This window comes from Saxophila tyrrhenica (assembly GCF_035928015.1).
Source record: "Saxophila tyrrhenica strain CCFEE 5935 chromosome Unknown scaffold_8, whole genome shotgun sequence".
In the NCBI taxonomy this organism is placed as follows: domain Eukaryota; kingdom Fungi; phylum Ascomycota; class Dothideomycetes; order Mycosphaerellales; family Extremaceae; genus Saxophila; species Saxophila tyrrhenica.
Window position 1 is genome coordinate 1,074,861 of NW_027041740.1, and position 23,190 is coordinate 1,098,050.

The 23,190-nt window shown below is 57.1% G+C and overlaps 8 protein-coding genes across 8 annotated transcripts; 4 read left to right on the forward strand and 4 right to left on the reverse strand.

Annotated features, from left to right (window-relative positions):
* Positions 1 to 885: 885 nt before the first annotated feature.
* On the forward strand, positions 886 to 2,280 carry LTR77_005761 (uncharacterized protein; the record flags this gene model as incomplete). The annotated part of the gene is made up of 3 exons (XM_064803004.1): positions 886 to 1,490; positions 1,694 to 1,834; positions 1,923 to 2,280. 3 exons carry the CDS (start codon positions 886 to 888, stop codon positions 2,278 to 2,280), a joined length of 1,104 nt encoding a protein of 367 aa, XP_064659129.1.
* Positions 2,281 to 2,389: 109 nt separating this feature from the next.
* On the forward strand, positions 2,390 to 3,981 carry LTR77_005762 (uncharacterized protein; the record flags this gene model as incomplete). Its single annotated transcript, XM_064803005.1, has 8 exons — positions 2,390 to 2,672; positions 2,781 to 2,832; positions 2,891 to 2,962; positions 3,019 to 3,035; positions 3,100 to 3,152; positions 3,214 to 3,450; positions 3,510 to 3,623; positions 3,682 to 3,981. The coding sequence occupies 8 exons, from the start codon at positions 2,390 to 2,392 to the stop codon at positions 3,979 to 3,981; spliced, it is 1,128 nt and encodes a 375-aa protein (XP_064659130.1).
* Positions 3,982 to 4,386: 405 nt separating this feature from the next.
* LTR77_005763 (uncharacterized protein) lies at positions 4,387 to 7,434 on the reverse strand (the record flags this gene model as incomplete). The annotated part of the gene is made up of 1 exon (XM_064803006.1): positions 4,387 to 7,434. The coding sequence occupies one exon, from the start codon at positions 7,432 to 7,434 to the stop codon at positions 4,387 to 4,389; it is 3,048 nt and encodes a 1,015-aa protein (XP_064659131.1).
* An 833-nt stretch (positions 7,435 to 8,267) lies between these two features.
* On the reverse strand, positions 8,268 to 9,581 carry NAG2 (N-acetyl-glucosamine-6-phosphate deacetylase; the record flags this gene model as incomplete). The annotated part of the gene is made up of 1 exon (XM_064803007.1): positions 8,268 to 9,581. One exon carries the CDS (start codon positions 9,579 to 9,581, stop codon positions 8,268 to 8,270), a length of 1,314 nt encoding a protein of 437 aa, XP_064659132.1.
* An 871-nt stretch (positions 9,582 to 10,452) lies between these two features.
* Positions 10,453 to 13,256, forward strand: LTR77_005765 (uncharacterized protein; the record flags this gene model as incomplete). The annotated part of the gene is made up of 2 exons (XM_064803008.1): positions 10,453 to 13,116; positions 13,209 to 13,256. The coding sequence occupies 2 exons, from the start codon at positions 10,453 to 10,455 to the stop codon at positions 13,254 to 13,256; spliced, it is 2,712 nt and encodes a 903-aa protein (XP_064659133.1).
* Positions 13,257 to 14,435: 1,179 nt separating this feature from the next.
* Positions 14,436 to 16,148, forward strand: LTR77_005766 (uncharacterized protein; the record flags this gene model as incomplete). Its single annotated transcript, XM_064803009.1, has 1 exon — positions 14,436 to 16,148. One exon carries the CDS (start codon positions 14,436 to 14,438, stop codon positions 16,146 to 16,148), a length of 1,713 nt encoding a protein of 570 aa, XP_064659134.1.
* Positions 16,149 to 17,180: 1,032 nt separating this feature from the next.
* On the reverse strand, positions 17,181 to 18,791 carry NAG5 (N-acetylglucosamine kinase 1; the record flags this gene model as incomplete). Its single annotated transcript, XM_064803010.1, has 1 exon — positions 17,181 to 18,791. The coding sequence occupies one exon, from the start codon at positions 18,789 to 18,791 to the stop codon at positions 17,181 to 17,183; it is 1,611 nt and encodes a 536-aa protein (XP_064659135.1).
* A 1,868-nt stretch (positions 18,792 to 20,659) lies between these two features.
* LTR77_005768 (uncharacterized protein) lies at positions 20,660 to 22,357 on the reverse strand (the record flags this gene model as incomplete). The annotated part of the gene is made up of 4 exons (XM_064803011.1): positions 20,660 to 20,951; positions 21,007 to 21,653; positions 21,705 to 22,141; positions 22,198 to 22,357. 4 exons carry the CDS (start codon positions 22,355 to 22,357, stop codon positions 20,660 to 20,662), a joined length of 1,536 nt encoding a protein of 511 aa, XP_064659136.1.
* Between the last annotated feature and the right edge of the window lie 833 nt (positions 22,358 to 23,190).

The window sequence follows — 23,190 nt, forward strand, 5'->3', positions numbered from 1 at the left end:
CGAACATCTTTTACGCCCAGGACGAGGAACGGAGAGATCAGGAGCATGGATACGATATGAAGGGAGAAGGATGCTTTGACGCCCTTGCTGGCGACTGTTCGCATCGCATTGGTAAAGTGGACTTCTCCAGTGCTGATGATTGCTTCACATGATACCCCTGTACTACTAAGTAGCTTGCTTTTAGGGCAGACCAATCTTGACGGAAGTCACGAGCACCGAGGGCAGTATGGACACTTGTCTGCTACTGCCACGCGCCTGCGATACGACGGTCTGCCTGCTTGTTCAATTCTTGAAGATACTTTTACTACTCTTCCCACCCTTTCTGCTGCTTGGCCTTCATGGTCACTGCGACGCTCTACTGACTTACTTCATCTACTGACTACCAAAGCATATCTTACCTCAACAACAGCGCCTTGCGCACAAGCAGCTGGCTGCCTTTGCCGACGACGCTTTTATCAGCAAACCTGCTCAAATGCCCTAGTGGCTTCAAGCTCTGCTTTTGCAGGCTTGGATGAGCGACCAACGCTCCCTCGCTGCTTCGGCAGGTTCACGTGGGAGTCTTTTCTCATCGGCGCGCTGGCGGTGCAGGGGCTGCTGGTGGTCGGAGAGGAGGGAAATGACTACCCGCCACAACGGGGGCTGCCAGTTCATGGCGGCGGGGCGGGAGCTGATAGCAGGGCATATGGTTGAGGAAGTGACTCAGTGGCTGACTCGAGTAGCAAACGATGTTGAAGGATGACCGGAGGATGCGATGCAGAGGTAAATAAGTCCCATCACGTCGATTTGGAGCAAACTGACGGCCTCGGAGGTATTAGTAAATGCTTCGTGTCGAATCTCTTCGACACAACTTTCGAAGCGCCTATCAATACAACCTAAACACACACCATGTCATCCATTCCACCACCCTTTGCGCCCTTTGACGCTGCACGCCACACAGAAGCGAACGGGCTCGAAAAAGACGTCGCGGACTTCAACCGCCAGTACGAGCTCATCGGAGCTCCCTGGGACGAAAAGCCACCGGAGCGACTCGACTCAATAAGCTCACAAGCCTCCCAGCTACGGCGTCGAATCGACGACTTCGTTAACACAAGCTTAGGGAGTTGGGAGCCGGCGTTTGAGGTGTTCATCGACCACAGTTTGGCGCTGACGTGGAAGATGAAAGTCATGAATGACATGCTATCCAACCTCAAAACCTCCGGAAAGCTGGCTTCAAGCAAGTACTCTTACCCCCTCGTCCTCTCCCGCTCTCGTGCCAAGGCTCGCCTCCGCGCCGGCTACTCCACCCCTTCGTACCTGCACCAGGACATACCAGTCACTTCGAAGAAGCAAGTCTTCGAGCAAATCCAGTCCTGCGCGCAGTGGCGCGAGCGGTCCCAAGGCGCCATCGCTCGCGCAAAGCAATTCTCGAATGTCTCGCCGATCCACTTGCGGGACGAGCGAAGGAGTCTGGAGCTGTCGCAGTCGAATTGCCGGTTGCGGTTGCAGATTGCGTGTGGGGATTGTTAGGGATATGATTTGGAGGTGGTACGGGAGCGGTGTGAGGAGTTTTTGGATGAGGGGAGAGATACGGTTGCGGTTGCTGTTGAGGCGATTACTCAGGGTCAGAGGGGCGTGAAGAGAAGGTGAGTACAGAAATTCTTGTGTAGCACTGATATGGAGTTTCATATCTTGGAGGCACTGACGTTGACGATAGGCCTTCTCACGATGCTGAGGTACGGGAGCTTACGCTGCTTCGGGTCCTTGTGGGCAAGGCGAAGGCAATCGAGAAGCTTTGCAATGGCAACAATCTTCGCATAGCGTCGGCGTGCTGCGAGGCTGGCTGGCTGGCGGCGAAGTTGGCTGACAGCGATGCCTTGAAGAACCATTCTGAGGTTCCTCTCTACGCTGTTGACACAATTGAAGCACACTGACCTGCTACACAGTGCCGCAGGTCATCCAGATCCAGAATCACTCAAGCTCGCAGGCTCCAAAATGATGAATTTCATTCTTGTCGAATTGCTTGCTCACGATTTGGGGCTCGCTGCTGTAAGGGAGGCGCAAGCTTTGCAGGACATCATAATGGCTGAGAACGGTGTTCCTCTCTCTGGTGAGGCCCAGGCACATGCTCTCGAGTTGTACAACTTGTACCCGCTGGAGTTTTTGAAGGACGATCTCATGAACGAAGCGGATGCCGTAACGGAGACTGAGCAGCGGGGGTTGAAAGTTACAGTGGAGGATGCGGATGAGGATGACGCGGAGGACGACTTGGGGGACGAGGTGGAGGAGAAGTGCTTTATCTAGCGATGAGTGCTTGAGCTCGACTTTAGAACGTCGACTAATCGAGTGTGTGTCCTACAGTACATTTGCTGAATACCACATCAAGTCTGAAACAAATCGTTCAACCACTGAGATGATGTACCCACCACGGTCGTGGTCCGGAAGAAGTCTTATCCGCTTCAACGAGATTCTTTTGATATCGTTGCAGGTCCTTCGAACGCGCGAATGTAACCCGCGCACAACCAATATGGACGCCACTGATCTAGACCTCGACGACATCCACGCCTTCGCCATCCAATTGGGCAAAGATGCAGGATCGATGCTGCAGCGTGCCGCCGAGGCCAGGTTCGCTGGTGGTCCGAATGCTTCGATTGAGAAGGACAGTGCTGTTGATATCGTCACGCAGACGGATGAAGGTGAGTAGTGTTCATACGTCTGCGTTAATTGGTTTGACTGATGGGGAAAGACTTTCGTTTATGAGGACTTAGTGGGATGGAACATGAGCTGACCGGGCTTTGTTGAAGATGTTGAAGCGTTCATCAAGCAGGAGATCTTTACGAGATATCCCAGTCATAAGTACGAACACATTCTGGAAAGAATCCAGGTTATGGAATTGTCTTAACAAGCTGAACAGATTCGTCGGCGAAGAGTCCTACTCCAAAGGCTCATCCAAAGAGTACCTGATCACAGACGAGCCGACATGGTGGTAAGCCTACACGTCCCTGACCCCATATCTCCCACCATGAAACTGACAGCCTCCAGCATAGATCCCTTAGATGGTGCCACCTCCCTCCCAACCACCCAAACCACCGCCAACCGCTAACCCGACCCGTCTCACCGCAGGCACAGTAAACTTCACCCACCTCTTCCCCATGTTCTGCGTCTCCATCGCCTTCGTGCGTTCCCCTTCCCCTCCTCCCCTTCTCATCCCACCTGACCCCCTCTAACCCTCCCCAGCTCCTCAACGGCCAACCAATAATCGGCATAATCTCCGCCCCCCTCCTCCACCAATTCTTCTCCGCCCGCGCCGGCCACGGCGCCTGGCTCAACCAAACCCAACGCCTCCCTTTGGTTCGCGATCCAGTGCCGCCGATGCCGAAGGAAGCGCCGAATCGCTGTATCTTTAGCTGTGAATGGGGAAAAGATAGACGGGATGTGCAGGATGGGAACCTCCAGAGGAAGGTGGAGAGTTTCGTATGTTCCTTTCTTCCCTTTTGTGTGGAAGGGACGTGATGCTGACAGTGAGATTGTAGGTCAACATGGCCACCGAACTGGGCGGCCGCGACGGCAAGGGCGGAATGGTGCACGGCGTCCGCTCGCTCGGCTCCGCGACACTCGACCTCGCGTACTGCGCCATGGGCGCTTTCGTAAGCCTTCCTCTTCTGCTGCCTCGAAAGACCTCCGACGTGGCTGACTGGTATCAAGGATATCTGGTGGGAAGCCGGCTGCTGGGAATGGGACGTCGCGGCCGGCATCTGTCTGCTCAACGAAGCCGGCGGGTTGGTCACGACCGCCAATCCCCCTCCCACCTCATCCTCCACTTATGCTGATGTCGCTATACCTGAGGCTCATCTAGGAGGTCGTCTCTACCTTGCCATCCGACCCGCTGGCCCTTCGACAGATGGCGAGGGGGAGAGGGAGAGCGGAAGGCAGGGGCAGGAGAGGGTGGTGAGGGAGGTGTGGAGACGAGTTAGGGGGTTGGAGTATAGCCGGCCTGGGGTGTGAATCGGCACTGCTAGGAGCTGGCAGGAGGGAGTAGTGGTGAGAAGGAGAGTGCTCAGGAGGAAGGGGTGCTGGTTTTTGAAATTTGATTTGGTATCGGTTCTGATTCGCATCACCGTCTTCGTCTACGTGGGAGCATGACCCACGTCTACTCCCACAACCCGCAGTCAAACGCTGAAACGCTGTCAGCCACCATCCACAAGACGCCTTTTCCGATGTTGTTTCCGAGACGCCAGAGCCCCAGCTCCTCCGATGCGATGCATGCATGCATGTGACCGTTTCGTCATTACCACACCCCCCCCCAGCGAAACACTTTTCCATTCTACTCCTTTTGCTTTCCCATTGCAATCCAAGAACACCGAACGCAATGCTCGCAACCAACACCCCAGTCTCCCACCCTTCCAGTCTCTAGACCCCCGAGTAAGGTCTCAAATCCCTCTCCTCCTCCTCCGCGCTATCCAACACACCCGCATTCGGCACCCCATGCCCCAACCCCTGCCCGGGAACCTCATACCCCTGCCCCACCGGCCGCCTGCTCACGCTCTCCCCTCTCTGACGGTAAGGATTCGACGGACTGCGGGTAGGCTGGCGCGGGAGATGCGACGCTTGCTGCGAAGATGGAGGCGAGGAAGGCTGCTGCTGCTGGGGGACTTGGCTCATTTCGATCGGGCTGGAAGGGGTTTGTTGGTACGGTCCCGTCTGCGCTGGCCGCGTGGGCGAGCGCGTGGGGAAGCCGTACGAGGGCGGGTAGTTCTCATCACCCCTTCCGGAGGTGGGGGAGGTGGCCTGATAATTCGAATACCGCACTTCGCCCGGCCTCTGCACGCCATACCCTCCGTACCCTCCGTACCCATACCCCTGCCCAGGCTCGTTGATAGTCGGGACAGAAGGTCTGTAGACATCACTACTGACCTTGCGCTTCCCGCGCGTGCTTTCGCGGCGTAACAGGCCGCGCACCTCGTCCAAGTCGCTGCGATCGACGCTGGGACGTTCGCCGAGCGTGCTGCTGTCTTCGCGGGAGGAGGTCCAAGCCTCGTTCTCCGCTGGGTTGCGCGAGGTCAGGTCGTCGACTGTACGCGCCTCGCCCTGCGTCATGCCCGCACCGGGTGCGGCGGTAGTGCGGGAAGCTTGCGGAGAGAGACGTTGTTTCGCCTCCTCGATCTTCTTCGTCGGGACCAACCGCGCCTTCTCACGGTCCTGCGCAGCAGAGTCGGCGTGTTCTTTCACAGCGCCCTCGTCGATGGCGACGGAGTAGTTGGGGTTTGCAGCCGAGCCTGCAGCGTCCACGCCACCACCAGGCGGGTAGATAGGCACGGCTTTGAGGGCGGAGACAAGCGCGCACATGAATTTGCTGCGGCGGGAGCGGCGGACGGTCTCGTTGGCCCAGTTGGATTTGTGCTTGACTTCGGCCATGATGGTGAGTTTGCTCTGGTCGCTGGTGCCGATGATGTCGACGTCGACGGAGCTCTGGAAGTCGCGCGAGTTGTCCTTGTCGGTGACGAAAGTCGCGAGTTCGTTCTTCAGGATCTGCAGGTCCTCGAAGGAGGTGTCGAAGGAGACGTCGATCATGATCTGTTCCGTCATGGCTTTGCTGCGCGACACGTTCTCGACCCAGAGCGTGTTGAGGACGATGTTGGGGATCTGGCAGATGCGGCCGACGCCGGCACCTTGGACATGGCGGAAGACGGTGAACAACAAGCTAATGTGTTCGACGACGAATTGTTCTTGGTTCAAACATCCTGCCGTACCGATATCGACGCGGTCGCCGATGTCGAAGGGGTGCTTGACGAAGAGGAAGATGCAGGATCCCAGCACTTCCTGCGCGGTAGCGGCGAAGACGAAGGAGAGGGATAAGAGCGCTGTGCCGGTGGTAGCGAGGGTAGTGACGAAGCTCTCGTTCAAGAAGGCCACGAAGATGAGAATGATGATGATGAAGACGACGGTCGCCAGCATGCGGTCCAGGACGTTAATGGCTTGGTCCACGTCGTGCATGCTGCTGGAGATGGCCTTGCGCTCGCGGCCGAACTCGGTGACGGTGAGGATCATTTCGTCGAGGGAGATGTCGCCGTTGCCGTCGCGGTCGAGGGCGGCGAAGGCTTCTTCGGCGGCTTCTTGCTGGTTGGGACCGAGGACGTCTTGGATGTCGTCGAAGAAGAGCGATTCTCTGCCTTCGACCACGAAAGACATCCAGAGCCGCCGAGCCAGAGCCTCTGCGGTACGGTTCTTCTCGAGAGCTTCGATGACGACCGAGTGGGCGCTGTTGGGGTTGAACAGGTTGGACTTGCCAGTAACTTCGCCTGCAACGTGGCCGAATACTGATGTGATCTTGTCGACACCCACCCCAGCCTTCTGAATGATGCGCATTGGAGTGGCCGAGCCAGATTTGCGGTGGCCGGGAGTCTTGTTGCCGCGAGACAAGTTCAGCTGGTCCGCGATGGTGTAGTCCTCTTCTGCAAACTCCTGACAGTACATTGGGAAGAGGTAGCGAGACGCATCGTAGAGCAATCCCAAGATCCAGATGTTGCGCTTCGAATCTCTGATCCGAGCATTGAACTGCTTGCGGTGGTAGTTGATAGAGATCAACTGAATCAAAGCCTTCTCCGCCAGATAGATCAACGTGCCAATCAACGCCGCCGCCAAAATCTTCTGCAGAATGCTCATCCAGTGCTGCGTAGCGCAAGGACTGTTCGAGTAGTCATCCGAAGAGTACCCGGGGTGGTTGTCCTTCCACCGACTGCACTGGTTCACCGTATCCGGATTCCTCTTCATCAGCGGCAAGAACGTCGCCAGCGAAGAAACCGCCCAACCCACCAGCGAAAGCGGAATCTCCAGGCTCTTGATGACCAGCGAGTACTTCCTAACCCCACTCGACACCGTCCCAGCCAGCACCCGGAAGACAAACGGCAAATAATGCGCCACCGTCTTCGACCCCCACAGACTCAACCACACAATCTCGATCCACGTGAATAGCCACAGCATCCGGACACCGCCAATGTTCGTCTCGTTGCCAGAGTACACGCCGATGATGATCGGCACCGCGATCAACAACCCCAATGGCACAGTGTACAGAAAGTACCGCGTGATGACGGAGAAGTTTGCAATCTTGCGATAGATCTTACCCATCGTGTTGACCGTGTCTTCCTCCCCATCATACCCCACCTTGCCCGTCTTCTGCTGCGCGCTGGCGTCCGGCTTCCTCCTCCTGCCGCGGAAGTTCCAGTGTCCATGCTTCTCGCTCCCGTTTGTGGTCTCCTTCTGTTGAAGGGCCGTGGTGCTGCCTTGACTCCTCAGCCCTTGGCCGTTGGACTGGACTTGCTCGAGCGGGATGTCGATGGTCGCGTCGTTGTTGTTGGCGGCCATGTTGTTCGGCTCGTTGTCGCCAGGAATGGGGGAGAAGCCTTCCCTACTGAAGCGTTTGGATTGCTGGCGGTAGGGGGCGTGGAGGCTGTTCGACATTGGGGGAGATTAACAGTAGGGACAAACAATGCCAGCTGAAGGGATCGGCGGTGAAGTCGATCGAGTGAATGTGACGGGTGTTTCGAACCGAGCGGTGCCAGCTCCTCGCACGTCGTCGTGTTGAAGAAAACGAATGTGAAAGCTCCCCTTCGCAATGCAGTGTTGAAGCAAGCCTATTCGCCGAACAGATAATGAAAAGGGAGAACGACAGTGTCCGTGATCAAGAGGGCAAAGACTTTACATGGCGGAATGTCCTCCTTCTCAAGGCATATGCGGTCCAGCAACACTTTTCCTGTCGTCGTCACTCGCGGTCCGTGAAACGCCCAAACGCGCCGGCAGCTGTCCCGAGAACGTGCATCCAAAACAGGGCGCCAATCAGCGTGCTGGCCGTTAGAGCGCCACCCGGATTCGTTAACCAAAGGCGGAATTCGTGACAAAGTCGTTGGGGTAAAGTGTACAGAAATATCTGGCTTCCAAAAGCTTCTGGAAGCATTATCAACGCATGGGATGTTGAGTACGATGTACAATAACGTGGAAGCGTGGAACATGTGATACAATGAACAATGTGTTCCTACATCTCGGTACCTAAATTCAGATCTTGTAGATCAATGCCAGGATACCTAGATGGTGATCTGCGAGCTTGACGAACACCCCTGGAGGCGACATGAGTGGTGTCGAAACAATATGGTATCATCGTTAACATGCGTGTCGACAGTCTCTGGACCAGTTGAGCCAGCCCACCAGCTGAACAAACCAACGCACAAGCGTAGCAACCCAAATGCCCGAATCTATGCCAAACACCATCGCTACCTAATCCCAACACCACTCATATCTCAAACCCCAACCGCGTCCCTCCCCTCCTCATGCACCAGCGTCCCAAACTTCCACACCTGCTCGACCTTCAATCTCTTCCCTCCCTCCCCATCTTCATGTGCATCAAGTACAAGCAAATCCGCATCCCCGTCCGGACTCAGCGTCCCCTTCACCTTTTCGATCCCCAACATCCTCGCCGGCGTCCCCGTCACCGCCCCAATAACCTGCGGAATCGTCGCATTCGACCACGTCCAAAAGTTGTTCACACACTCAATCAACGTCGCCGAGCTCCCAGCAATCTTATCCGTGCCTTCACGGGTAAGGAGAGGACCCTTCTTAACCCACCGATCCCCATTCGTCCAGTCATACACCCCATCCGGCAACCCGACCGTCTTCATCGCGTCTGTGACGAGGATGAAACCCTCCGGATAAGCGTTCCAGGCGATTTTCACCGTGGTGGGGTGGAGGTGTATGCCGTCCGATATGATGCCGAAGTATGGACGATCTTTTCCCTCCGCTTTGCCTAGGACGCCGAAGATCCCTGGATTCCGGTGGTGGAGCGGGCGCATCGCGTTGAACAAATGCGTTATCATCGTCGCCCCGGCGTGGATAGCGGCGCTGGCTTCCTCGAACGTGGCTTCCGTGTGTCCGATGCTGGAGCGGATGCCCAGCTGAGCTATCTGCGGGATCGCGGCAGAGACGCCGGGGACTTCGGGGGCGGCGGTGATCATGGAGATGGGGGAGCGGAGGCCGCTACCCAAGTAAGGCAGGTTTTCTGGGCCGTAGCAGGCTTCGAAGTCTGGGAAGCCGTTGGGCGCTGTTTGGAGGACTTCGGGGCTGTGGATGCCATTTTTGGAGGGGGAGATGAAGGGCCCTTCGCAGTGGGCGCCGAGGGATTCGGAGCCTTCGAGAGGGTTGCGTGCTGCGCCGGAGGGTCCGAGGTAGGGGAGGGCGTTGTGATAGACTTCTGGCTTTTGGCTGGGGAGGGTGGGTAGATATGAAGTCACTCCCGTCCGCACCAGGTGTCGGTTCAGTCTCTTGAGCCCTTTGTGGTAGGTAGCCATGTCATCAGGAATGGTGCTGAAGTCGAAGCCGAATGCGCCGTTGAACTGGACGTCGACGAAGCCGGGACACAATATCTTGCCTTTGAGGTCCACAACCTCGTCTGGGACAATGTGGTGCTCGTAGAAGACTTGCTGGCTGTGCAGGATCTTTCCTGTAACCGAGCTGATCCATAAGTCTTCCTCGACAAGTTCATTGCCTCGAACAAGCCTTCCGCCTGTGAAGCGCGTCACGCCCGTCCGTGGGCGCTCTGGGGATATGGCCATGGGCATCGTGAGGATGGCCCCGGTGGCCGGCTTTACGCGGGAAGCGCGTTGCTGCTGTAAGAGACTGAGGGATCGTCTCTAGAATGCTGTGATCACGCCGTAGGAAATATTGTCATAGGGTGTATAAGATATCAGATGGTATACGAGAAGGATAGTAGGAAACACGAAAAGAGCTCCAACCTGTCCGTCAACAATCTTTCCACAATCGGACGTCACCTCTCAAGTCAGCAGCACGCAGGAACGACGCACCCAGCTCCTCGCCGTCTTCGGCGTCTGGCGGCCATCCATCACAGCAGAGGGCAAGAGAAGAGTAGCAATCAGCCAATCGACCATCCACGGGCGCTGGGTTGCAGCGAGAGAGTGTGATGTTGCATTGTCAGAAATCTGGAGAGCGCGCGGGAAAGGCCGGCACCTCAGGGCTGGCTGGGAGATGGACGCCGAGCCGACGAGGAGGCAGGTCTGGACTTCGTGAGACGAAGAACGACCAGGAGATACGCTGTACATCACTCATGCCTCGTTTGGTTTCATATCGCAGATACGATACCAAGCAAGCGGCTAACAAGGCGAATGCGCGTGTCATCCATACAGCGCGCGGCTCACCCGCGAAGCGACCCTCGGGCGGAGTGAGATGGTAGCAGGAGGCAGCTCCACCTCGAATACTACTCTGCCAGCTGCACGTGTCTGCGTCTGCAGACGACATGGCAGCGAGCGGACTTGATCCCGTTTTGGATGACATGGACAAGTAAGGCTGAGCTCTACAGTACTGCGGCCCGTTGGCTAATCAAGGCTGGTATGCAGGACGCTGGGGCAGTTGTTTATGGTTCGCAATTTGCGTCTTCTGCATGAGGTATAGGGTGCTGACTCGGGAGGAACGTAGATGGGCTTTGAGGGGTCGACGGTGACACCACAGATACGGAAGCTGATATCGGAGCACCATATTGGCTCTATACTGCTGACCGCCAAGAACCTCAAGTGTACGCCTACGCCCCCTTATCGCATGACAAGCATGGCTGACAGGACTCCAGCCGCCGAGCAGACGACCCAGCTCTGCCTCGAACTCCAGCAGATAGCCCACGATGCAGGCCACCCGGTCCCCCTGGCCATTGGCCTCGACCAGGAAAATGGCGGCGTCAACAGCTTATTCGACGAGATCTACATCCGCCAGTATCCCTCGGCCATGGGCCTTGCAGCGACCGGATCCAAGGAGCTGGCCTACGAGGTTGCTAAAGCGACGGCAGAGGAAATTGCCGCTTGCGGGATCAATCTGATGATGGGGCCATGTCTGGATGTACTAACGAATGCTCGGAATCAGCCATTGGGCGTACGGACGTTTGGTGATGACCCTCAGGAGGTTTCGGGGTATGGTATTGCGTTCATGAAGGGGTTCAAAGATGCGGGTCTGGCGACTATGGGAAAGCACTTCCCTTCGTACGGAAGTCTGGAATTTCTGGGGTCAGCGCTGGATGTGCCCACGATCACTGAGTCCTTGGAGAGCTTGAGTCTAAACGCCCTGGTTCCCTTTCGCAATGGCATTAGGGAAGGCCTTGATGCGATGATGGTGGGCGGATGCGCCATGTCTTCCGCAGGGCTGAACGTCATGCACGCCTGTCTGTCAGAGCAGGTCGTGAATGACCTCCTTCGCAGCGACCTCCAATTCGAAGGCGTAACTATCTCAGACTGCCTAGAGATGGAGGCACTCAGCCACAACATCGGCGTGGGAGGCGGAACTGTGATGGCAATCAATGCTGGTTGCGACATTGTGCTGCTCTGCCGCTCATTCCAGCATCAGCAAGAAGCTATCGAGGGCTTCAGGCTTGGGCTGGAGAATACGATGATCACCAAGGAGCGGCTACAGACCTCACTGAAGCGGGTTTTGAAGCTGAAGGCCAAGTGCACGACGTGGGAGAGAGCGCTCAATCCACCTGGACTCAGCCTGTTATCGCAGCTTCAACCGTCACATACGACGCTGTCGACGAAGGCGTACAACTCGTCCATTACGGTGGTGAGGGACAAGAACCGCCTACTGCCACTGACGAACATCATGGAGCCTGAGGATGAGCTGCTTCTGCTTACTCCACTGGTGAAACCTCTGGCAGCATCCGCAGCATCGCAAGCTCTGAGCGAGCAAGCCACCAATGGCTCACCCGAACCGCAGATTTGGGAGCGGAGTGCTTCCGTCATGAGCGGCGAGCGAGTATTCCGAGAGCTCGGAAGGTCTCTCGCCCGACAAAGAAGTGGCAGAGTGCTGCACACCTCATACACCGCCAACGGCGTCCGGCCTCAGCACGAAAACCTGATCAACCGGGCCAGCGCTATCATCATCGTCACAGCAGATGCGAATCGCAACCTATACCAACATGGCTTCACGAAGCACGTCTCGATGATCTGCAATATGCAGTACTCGTCTGGCGGTGAGAAACGAGAGAAGCCGCTTGTAGTTGTGTCCGTGAGCTCGCCATACGACTTCGCCATGGACCAGAGCATTGGGACATACGTTTGCACTTACGACTTTACCGAGACCGCTCTGACATCCCTGGTCAAGGTTCTATACGGCGAGTTCACACCAGCCGGCGCATTGCCGGGCACAATCAGCCAAAGCCAAAAACTCTCCCAATCAAAGCAACACTGGCTCGTCGAGACCTTCAACGAAGAGCGCGACTCCAACGGCCTCGACAACCTCATCAAATCCTGCATCGAAAACAACACCCCCGGCCTGCACTCCGAGCTCTCCAGCGCCACCTCCAACTCCTTCCTCCTCCGCAACCCGGACGTCCTGGAATCCCACTTCGTCGTCCGCAATAGCAGCACCCAGGCCCTCTACGGCTTCTGCTCGACCTACTTCTTCAAAATCACCGGCGTCGGCGTCATTGGCGCCATCTTCGTCGACCCGGGCAGGAGAAAACTTTCAATAGGCCACTCCCTGCATAACCGCGCCATTCGCACTCTGTTACAGCGGGAGGGAGCCAAACGCTTCCAGCTCGGCTCCCGCCTTCCCAGCATGTACCTCGGCATCCCCACCGGCCACGGCGGCGAGCGCAAACGTTTACGCTCATGGTTCGCGAACTTGGGCTGGAACACCGCCCTCTCCCGCTCCGTCTGTAGCATGGTCGCGCGTAACCTCGCGACCTGGGCGCCGCCGGAGGGGATGGCGAAGAGTCTCCAATCTGCCGGCGCGGACTTTGATTTGGTGTACGGCTGGGATTACGCTGGTCCGGTGTTGGACCACATCAAGACGAACAACCGACAAGGCCTCGCCGCCGTCTATAAGATGGCTCTCGCGGACCCTTCGGCGTGCGGGATTATAAGGGCGAAGCGACCAGAGGATGGCGCGATCTTGGGGACGGTGGTGTTGTATAACATGCACTCTCGGCTAGCGGAATATGTGCCTGCGATGAAGGATGTTGGCGAACTGGCGGGTGGCATTTCATCCCCCGTGATCAGTCCGTCGGCAGGAGAGTTTTCCACATTGTTGCAGGGGTTGATTCTGCTAGGGGTGAGGCAGATTAAGGGGCAGGGGTGTGGGGCTTGTGTGCTTGATTATGTGAGTTTTGACCTATTTGCACTTCTGGGTGGGTGAGGGTGACATGCTCACTTGTGACAGATGGATGGCGATGGTAACTTTGATGGTTTGAGCGCGATGGGTTTTACGGTGCTGCATACTTTCGAGGAGGTTTCGTGTGATGCTGAGACTTGGACTATGATTCCGCCTTCGTGAGGCAACTCCTGTACGCTACCTGGACGGCTCGATCGACTGGGACTTTCTTCTCGGCACGACCAAAGATACCAGTGAGTTAGTAGGATCCACTGGCGGCCTCCCAATGTCTGAGCTACTTGCGAGACCTTTGGGAACTCTCGCGACTTGATGCTTCGCCTTTCAATGCCTTTGCGAGTCCTTGGATCTCACGCTGGTCTCTGCCAGGCCATACTCGGTATCACGACGGGCAAACGACACTTTCGAGGGACGTTCGGTGACAAACGGCATCATCGCCAAGTCCTGTGATAAACAGGAGGACCCGATGGAGAACTTCACCTTCGCAGATCTTGTTCGTTTTGATGTCGTTTTGACTTTCACGTGCAATCGGGATGGCCAGCTTCCGAGCGTCAGCGAGCGTGGGGGTTGGGGGACCTGTCCGGGGCGCCCGTCTAATCTTTACGACACCTCTTTTCAATCTCAGGCCTTTTGAGCTAGGTACAATATTCTCGAAGTTCAGTTCGACAGACCAGTTGCATATCATATCCTTCCACACCCCATCGTACCTTGGAAACGTACTTCGACCCGGTACTGAATGTATGGTCTTCGGCAGCCATCCGAGCCACCAACAACCACCAAACCTTCTCCACTCTCTCGCGCCATCCGAACCGGGATGCTGGCTCGCGTTTCCCAAATGCGTTTAGCACGTGTCCGGCTCCACCCCGATAAGGGTCGAAGTCGAAGCGCTCACGCCGAGGATGGCCTGTCGATCATGTTGGCTCTTCAGCCGTGCTCGTCTCGGCTTAACCCTCGTCACTGTTCGATATTAGAGCTGTGTGCTTCTCTCGAGACAATGGGCCTGGCTGTGCGCGAGGACTCTGTGGTACTGCGCGTGTACGGACGAGATCGCGGATTGTAAGCGCGGCTGTGCGAGCTGCGGTGTGAGGATCTCGCGCAATTGGAAGACGGACAAGAGCGCGGTTGCCTGGCTGTGGATGGGTGGACTCGACCACGAGTTTGGTGGGCTTTGAGGAGCTGAAGGCGACACTGCAATATTGGAACATCCGGTTGGTGTAGGCATTGCACGTTGAGGGCCCTGATGAGACGAAGTGGAAGACGGCTGTCAACCTACATGCTTCGAGCTCGAAGACGAACACCAAGTCGCAATCATGGACAACCTAGGAGGCTTCGATCCTTCGACCATGACATATTTCTCTACTCAGATAGCGCATCCAGGCGCCGGTGGAAACGATCTTTTCCACGACATGATGATACCCATGGAAATGCCCGACCACCACGCGACCTACGGCTACGGAGGGTACGTCAGTCCCATGCTGGCGCGCACAGAAGCGCCTTCTGATGTCGGAGGGAACAGGAGCGAGGACATGAACTTGCACAATATACACGCGCAAACAACGCCTCAGCTCAAGCGGTTCCCGAGCACATACGAAGACCCATTTTCGGATGTTGTCAGCGCGTTCGATCCCAATATTGGCGCTGAGCAACATGATTCTGAGACACCTTCGATTGATCGAGATAACAAGCTGTTGAGCTTCTCGCTGCCGCATTTCGACCATACATTGTTGGATTATACATACCGAAGAACAACCATCTCGCTGTCAGCGCAGCTGCATGGGATGTTCTTCCTTGCCGAGTCGCCATGGGCATCGGCTGAGAACGCACAGCCCGCGCCGAATGAGTTGACATGCTATAGGAGGAACCTATTTCAGATTACGGGAGAGATCACAATACCTCGGACGCTGCGGTACATCATGACAGAGCAAGGGGAGCAGATACCAATTCTTGGGCAGGAACTCATGATCAGTGCTACGGAGTCAACAGAAGGCAATCCAGTGAAGATCATATCAGTGCCGTGGAAGACACCCGTGAATCCTGCTGCGTCTGCGCCTGAAGATAAGGCGGAGAGAGAGCCTCCATCGATACCTTTGGATCTGATGAATGTGCAGGACATGGACTCTGACTATGCTAGCTTCCCGTTTCAATGGAAGAGGCTGCAATTCCGAATAGCTACCGCAAACAACGGCCGGCGGAAAGAGCTACAACAGCACTTCGTGGTACGCCTGAGAGTGATGGCGACACTAGCCACAGGAGCAAAGATACCCATCTGCGAGATCCGCTCAGGAGCCATCATCGTGCGCGGACGAAGTCCTCGAAACTTCCAATCTCGCAAAGACCTCCCCTTGAGTGGCGCCGGTACGCACACCCGGAAAGGCTCGAACATGCCGGGAAGCCAGGCCGGTCGCAGCACGTCCAACGACTCTGCCGGCGGCGGCATGGCTAAGATTCCAGAAAACGGCCCAACGTCCGCTCCCATCAAAGCCGAAGGCCCAGCGCAAGCTCAAGTACAATCCTATTTCGAGGCGCCAAACGGCGGCAACCTCGACTTCTTCGACTGGCACGCCATCTCCCAAACACAACCGGGCGCCATGACCGCCCTCCCACCCGCCGTCGCTCCACATCAACCCGACAACATCTACGCCGAATCCTCCCCCGAACTCACCCGTTCCTCCAAACCCCCGGCGCCGCCGCAGGCACCTATAAGCCTCTCCCTCGTCGAAGAGGAAACCCCTCACACGCGCAGATCCAACTCCCCCTCCGACTCAGCACCGCCAGCGAAGCGCATCCATCTCCCGCCGCGCCCGCCTTCGTTCTCGATCAACACGATCAACAGCCCTGATGAAAGCGCGGATCTGCTATATGAGTATTTTCCATTGGGGCTGGATGACTGGATGCCGCCGGTCGACGCGGTTTATAGGCCGCATGTGGTGCATCATACGAAGTTGCCGAGTGATCCAAGGGATCCCAAGGGCGCGGGGAGGGGGGCGAGGAGTAAGCGGTATTTTGTTGAGGATGTGACTTAGTGTTGTTGCTTGAGGTTGATGGTGTGAGTGCGGACGCTCTCATGGATCGCGCAGAGTAGACGCTGGGTACTCGTTGTGCTCGGGAAGCAGATCTGAATTTTGGCTCCGCTCCACACGCCACGAAGCGGACTGCAGCAAGGCACCCTGGGTCCATCTCTCCGTTGCTCGCTGCGCAAGGGTCGAGAGGATCGGAAGCACGAATCGACAGGGGCGCCATCTCAGGTGTTGCACTGCTACGAACCGGTTGCTTACCAGCTCATGGCCAAAAGCACCCAGAGACAGACGACAGTACGTCCTGATAGCGATGGTAACAGCAGCACCGGGCGCAGCAATATCCCGCTTGCCGTGCTTGAGCTGCCAAGTGTGTTTGCTCTAGGAGCTACGAACACAGTACGGTAGCATTGCAAGCTGCTGGACATCCTCTGGTGCATTGCATACGACCATGCAACGGTCAAATCTTCCTTACGACCAGGAAGCCATTCAGCCAGCCCAGGGTGTGGAAGGAGGCGAAGTGAAGAGACCAAGAGACGATTTCCACGTTGCATAAGACGATCAGAGCTGTTGGAAAGCTTGCTGTGGTATCTAAAACCATCAGAGGTACATCTACCCCAGCCCTCCCCTCCATAAGGGAGCAATCTACATGCAAGCTGCGATGCTAGATGCTAGCTGCGATGCTACCTTACCCATCCACCACCTCCATCTCTCCATCTCTCGATCCCTTATTATCATACCTCGTGCGCCGTCCAATGCAAAGTCCCATTCGACCGACAAGCCGTAGCCAGCGTTCGTTCTATGCTGTACCGATCCTCCCTCCAAATCCAAACAAATCCTCCGCAGTAAGAAACACCACAGCGCCATAAGAGTTCATCGTAATGTAATTCGTCGTCTCGCATCGCCGCCGTGACCGTGAGCTCACACGCCGTCGCTGTCCTGCCATACCAAGCCATGCCGCCCCCAAGTTTCATACACAAAGTGCGTCCACGTGCAATCATTCCATGCCGAATCCGCGCAATCGCCTAGGCCCCTCATGCATCAACTCCCCTCCCCCTCCTCCTCCCCCATACACCCCACAGCCACCCCCGCCCCAAAGATACTCCCCTCCTTCACCACCTCCAACCTCACCGTCCCCGCTTCCGCCCCAGACTGCACGCAAAGCTCATCCAGAAACCCCTGCGTCCGCTGCCGGAAGCCGGGGTACTTCTCTACCATGCTTCCGTCACAGGCGATCGTTACGTGGCTAGCCTCGCCGGGGGAAAGGCCCTCGGCAGCGGTGCGCACGGCCCAGAGAGCGTGGAGGGCGGTGCCGAGGTAAGCGGCGGCGCGGGTGGAGGCGACTTGCGTGGCGGAGCGGATGAACTTGAGCTCGGGAAGGGTTGGTGGGGAGGGCAAGGGGTGAGCGGTTGCAAAAGCCGCACTGGCGACGGAGAGGTCGGGGGTGGTGTCCTGTTCGAAATGGGCTAGGAGGCGGGTTTCGAGGGTGTAGGGTTCGTCTAGTTTTTCCGGTATGTAGCCTGAGAACAAATTCGTAGTGGGAATTGCTTCGAGGAGTATGAGACGGAGGATCTCGCCCAAGTAACGGCCAGTTATAAGGTATTCGAGGGGTTGATAGTCCGGCAGGCGATGAGAGCTGTTGAGCTGATCATCCCATTTCGTCGTGGGGAAGACGTGTTTGCCGAACATGCTGATCTCGGTATTCACCACGACCCGCGAGGCGGCGGCGAACCAGCTGTCCGAGCGGGGGCCGAATTTGGACGGACCCAAGGCGGTGGTGGGCAGGAAGACGGCGGCGTTCATGCCGGTGCCTAAGATGAGTGACATGCGGGTGGCGGGGTCGCGGTAGGCTTGAGAGAGCAGGGTTGCCGCGCCGTCATTGACGATGGCGCAGAGCTCAACGTTGAGGTTGCGGGCGCGGCAGGCGTCCATGACGAGGTCGGCGAGGTCTTCGCCTTCGACGCCGTGGCCTGCTGTGAAGCCTTTGCCCATTGTGAGGAGTTTGCCTGTTCGAGGTGAGGTCTGTTCGACTGGAAAGGACCATGCCATGCCCATCTTCAACCTTGCGTCTGTGGTACCCTTGATGTGGTTGTACTCTGCCAACATCTCGCCAATCTTGCTCGCCATCCAGTCGAAGAATTCTCTCCCCTTCAACCGCCGTATATCCTCATTAATCACAAAACTCCTCATCCTCCTCACCTGCAACCCCTCCCGCTCCCCCTTCCTCCCAGCCAACCGTATCAACGCCGCCCTAAACGTCGAACCCCCCACATCCAATGCCAAATACTCCCCTTTCTCCCCCCCATTCGGCAGCGTATGCTGAAACGACGGCAACATCGAAATCTCCGATTTCCCCAACTTCTCCCTATACTCCTCCTGCAGCCGCAGCGACATCTCCAGCATCCGCTCCGTCTGCGCCGGCGCCTCGAACCGCGCCTGGACCTCCGCGGCGAGGTCGTCCATGCTCTTCTTTTGCTGCGGCCGCCGCTCGGGTGCTACATCGTCGCTGCAGCTGCGCCGGCGTTTGCGAGAGTAGGGGGGGTTGACGACCTGGATGAGTGCCGGGAGAATCACGCTCATGACTCTGCCTAGGCGCGAGCGTTCCCAGAAGTCGAGGAGAAGGGATAGACAGTAGCGGAGGAGGGAGGTCATGCCAGATGCGATTGCTCCAGTACGCGGTTGTCCTGTAGCGTCCCGTGGGAGCGGTCGTCTTTATGAGGCGTGCTTGCGGGCCCCAGGTCGATGTTGTGTAGGCTTCTTGAATGATTCCTCAATAGAGCAAACGAGCACTCTTCCGTATAGCAAACCACGCCTCATCAGCAAACCGCGTGGCAGCCCAGGTTGTTCACTCTCACTCAGCCTCCAGCAACAGCAGGGCCAACACGTGGACTCTGCCTGCCCGTCCCGCCGAACCCACTGCAACGTAGCGGTAGTAGCCTCGCGCACAGCAACAGCAACAGCAGAAGCCGGCGTAGCAGATCCCAGATCCAGTCTCAGATCCAATCGCAGCAACACCAGTCGTCACCCTGCCGCTCGGCTTCATTGCCACATACAGGTAGCATACACACCAGCCCGGATCCAGCAGGAGCCCCAGAACAGCCAGCTCCCTACCCACTCATGTGCGGGTACAGGATATTACGGCCAAAGGCACAGTAGCAGTCGTCGTATAAGACTCCGGCCCGTCGTAGCAGTAGTGGCAGCGTGCATTGCGTGGAGACGTGCGAAAGAGAACGTTTCATCCGTAGTCAAAGGCCACACGCGCGCGACGATCGCAGAACGCAGCGCAGAAGAACTCCCGACGACGCCCGCCGGTCCCGGCGGCCACCATTGGGGAACTTTGCCCTTCCCAGATTGCCTCGTCTCGCCTACTTGCTTCTCTGGCTCTGGGTCTCGCGCCGACGACTGGCTGTGGGTGGATGCAAGGCGCCGATTCTTCTTCGTGAGAGGGAGACGAGGCGGGAGGGGAGGTTGCATCGGAGGGTGACAGTCAGCATGTGAGCTGCCCGCGTCCCCGTCCTTTCGGTGCTGGGATGCCACGTGAGATATCTAAGGGGCCGGTTTCGCTCTGCCGTCCGGTGGGTTTTCTTTTTGGCCCCCCGATCGCTGGGAAGGGAGGCCATGGGTTCGGGATCGTTTGACTCGCGTGGTCATGTCTTGGTAGTAGTATCTTACACGGGAGATATGGAGGGCTGACGATACAACGCTGGGTTACGAAGAGTCGCCGGTCAGCACCGACCATCCCGAGAGTACGTTGCAACCTGTGTACACTTCCCAGGTCCTGGAAGATGCACAAGAAGTGGGACTCGAAGCAGTTCGAACGACGGATATTTCCATCGCCAACAACGGAGTGATGATGAGCGTGTCACCGCCCGAGATTGAGATCAACGGGTCGTACTCACACCACAATCCAAACACCGCATAGCTGGAACAACATCCGCCGGATACAGCAGTAACTTATCACTCGTGGCATTCGAGGTGAAACGGTCGAGAAAAGCTGGCTGACATACGACATCTTCATTAACTCATCGAAGGTGTCACGAAGCACAAATGACACAGGCAATTTCAAGCAGTGGTGCATCTCTCGATTCGCTACCTATCACCAGTACTACAACCCTCGAACTCCCAGAGCCCTACTCCGTAGTCGCACCCGCACTCGCACATCAAGCATGGGAAATCTTCCATAATTGGGGGGGTATCTCCTGACGCCTTCGAGTAAAAAAGCAGCAGCAGCTGTAGCACAAGCTCCATCATCGCTTTACAATCGCTCCAGACAGTTCGCCCTGTTCAAACACGTCAAGTCATCTCCCGCTTCGGGCCAAGAGACCCAACACAGCTCCTGAAGATCCGAGGTGAGATGGGAATGAGCATCCTCAGACGCCCGCACGGACAGCCGTCGGATACTTTCCCAACTCAATATCCTCAAACTCCCCCTCACTCCCCCCAGCAGTCGTGCCCCTGCTCCCCGACCGCCCAGCCTCGCTGCCAGCAACGTCACCCGCCGTCGTCCGGTTTATCGCACTCTACGCGACCCCGTCGACCTTGGTGTGCGCATAGACATCGTCGACCGTCTCGTCGGAGAACTTGAGGTCCTCTTCCACCGGGACTGTGTCCTTGATCTTCAAGAGAATGACCGGGAGTGCGAAGAGTAAAGAGCCGGCGAGCAGGCCCCAGCAGGACGCGAACATGTTGACGTACGGCGTGCCGAGGCCGTCGAGACGCCACATGATCGCGCCGCCGGCGGATTGGATGCCCTTGTAGAAGCCGGCGAAGTTGGCGAGTTTGCGGCCGTTGTTGGTGATGGCGCCCATGTACCTGTTCCTTTCGTGTCAGCTGAGTGGTGGTGTGAGGGGGTGGGAGGGATGTTTACCAATAAACACAAGTCTGCCAGATGGCGTCGTACATGCCGTAGAAGATGTACAAGAACATCGGGCCAATGTATCCTCCGTCCGTCCAGTCGTACGTTTGGTAGTCGTCGGCCAGCGTCTCCGTGTCGAGGCCAGCCGTCACCTCGGCGCGGGTGTAGGTCTTCTGGAAAGCCCATCCGCCGCCCCAGATGACCATCGTCAGCACCATCAACGCGCCCCAGGCAGCTTTGGCACGAGTCGTGCGGCGGAACGCGCTAGCGTCGAGGAGGAAGCCGAAAATTGCCGCGCCGACCATCTGCGCGAGCCAGTAGAGCACACTGTTCAACGCGCGGGTGCGGGTATTGAACTTGGCGCCGTTGACGTCGTTGAAATGGTAGGTGTAGAACCAGTTGGAGGCGAAGAACATAGGGAAGAGGAGAAGAATGTACGGATCTGTGAAGAAAGTCTCCCACAAGCCGACCAGCTCACTCTTCCAGGTTGGGTTCTTCATGAGGATGACTTTGGTGCCGTCGGAGCGGATGACTTTGTCTCCTGGCACGAGGCTGAGAGCCAGGACAGCGCCGAGGGTGGTGAGGACCAGGAAGCCGACGTAGGTGCCATCGCTGACGTCGGTGTTGGCCGTGGTGTGGATGTTCTGACCGAGTGGGACCTAAAAAATCATTAGCTTGAAGTCACGTGTGATAGGCATGTGAGTACGCACCAATCCGCCAATGACGCCACCGAGGTTGAAGATGACCCAGAACCAGCCAATGTAGCGACCTTTGTTCTTCTCGGTGGGATAGGACATCATGATCACACCTTGCGCAGACCAAAGAACACCGGCGCAGCATCCGAGCAAGAACCCAGCGAAGACGACGAAGCCGAGGTTAGCGGTATGCTTGTACACGAGGTAGGAAGCAACGTAGATCGCGTAGCCGAGACCGCTGATGCCGATGGCCCAGTTGACGCCGATCCTGTTGGTGATGGTGCCGGCGAAGAAACCGACGACTGCGAAAGTCGAATAGAGGGCCACGTTCGAGTCGTTGCCGGCTTTGTGGTTGAGCAGGCCGCCGCCGCCGAGGCCGTTGAGCGCGTTGAACATGCCGGGACACATGAAACAAACGAAGGCGACGAGGGTGACTTGGATTTGCGGGCTGGCTGTAGAAACATCAGCCAATGGCTCGAAGGGTGAAGTTTGAGCATCCATTACTTACCATACCACAAGCGATACTTGCCGATCTTGGTGATCTTGTAGCGCCAGCCTTGCGGGAGAGAGATGTTGCCATCGGCGTCGACGAAGTGCTCCGGCTCGTTGTGTTGGTGCTCTGGTGTGTCCACACCAGATGTCGGCGAGGTCTTCTCAGCGGGCGCCATGGCGGTGTCGTATGCGCTCCTTCCTGTTTGAGTAAGAGTGTGGTTGTGGTTGTCGCGGAACCTCAACGAGGACGCCGGATGGGTGAAGACGTGCACGCCGTCACTTGGAGTGATGGAGAAATGTCCTTGTCTTGAGCGGAGGTGAACTGGCGAAACATCAAAGGGTCGTCGGATAGTTATAGGCTAGTGGGCGCTAGCGCGGTGCGGCGGACGAGGCTTGAAAGTGGAGAGGCCGGGGGTCGAAGATAGCAGGGTCTTAGAGCAAGCTGCCAACGAAGACACCTCTTCCCTCTTCCTATCTTGCGATACAGACGTTACATGCGCGCACAAGATACGATACAAACACGACCAGCAGACATGTCCAGCCCCGGTGCGCCTGCTTATCGCCATCTCCTGATAAGGAGGACAGTCACAGTGTCAGACGGTGGCTTACTCGATGCTACATCCTCGCCTTCTCCAATACGACCAAAGGACTCGACCAGAGCAAGCGCCTAGACCCATGTCCTGTACACCTCCAACGCCTGATACCAGTCTGGCGGTCGTGACACGCGACACACACATCACCTCACCCGTTCATGGAGATCCGTATCGGGATGTGTCTAATGTGGTGCAGGAGCGCGCATCCATATGCCGCCACGTTCTCTGTAACATGCCCCACCTCAAGCTTCGTCCGGTGCTACCTTGCCCCTTATGTCCCTTCGCCAGCTCGAAGCTCCAGTCAGTGAGCTGCAACGATACCACATGTTCGAGCTTTGCTTGCTGGATGCTACATCTCGTGCCTCGAGTCGACGTAATCACCACCTCAGGTTGCTCGTGCGAGTTGCGACTTCGGC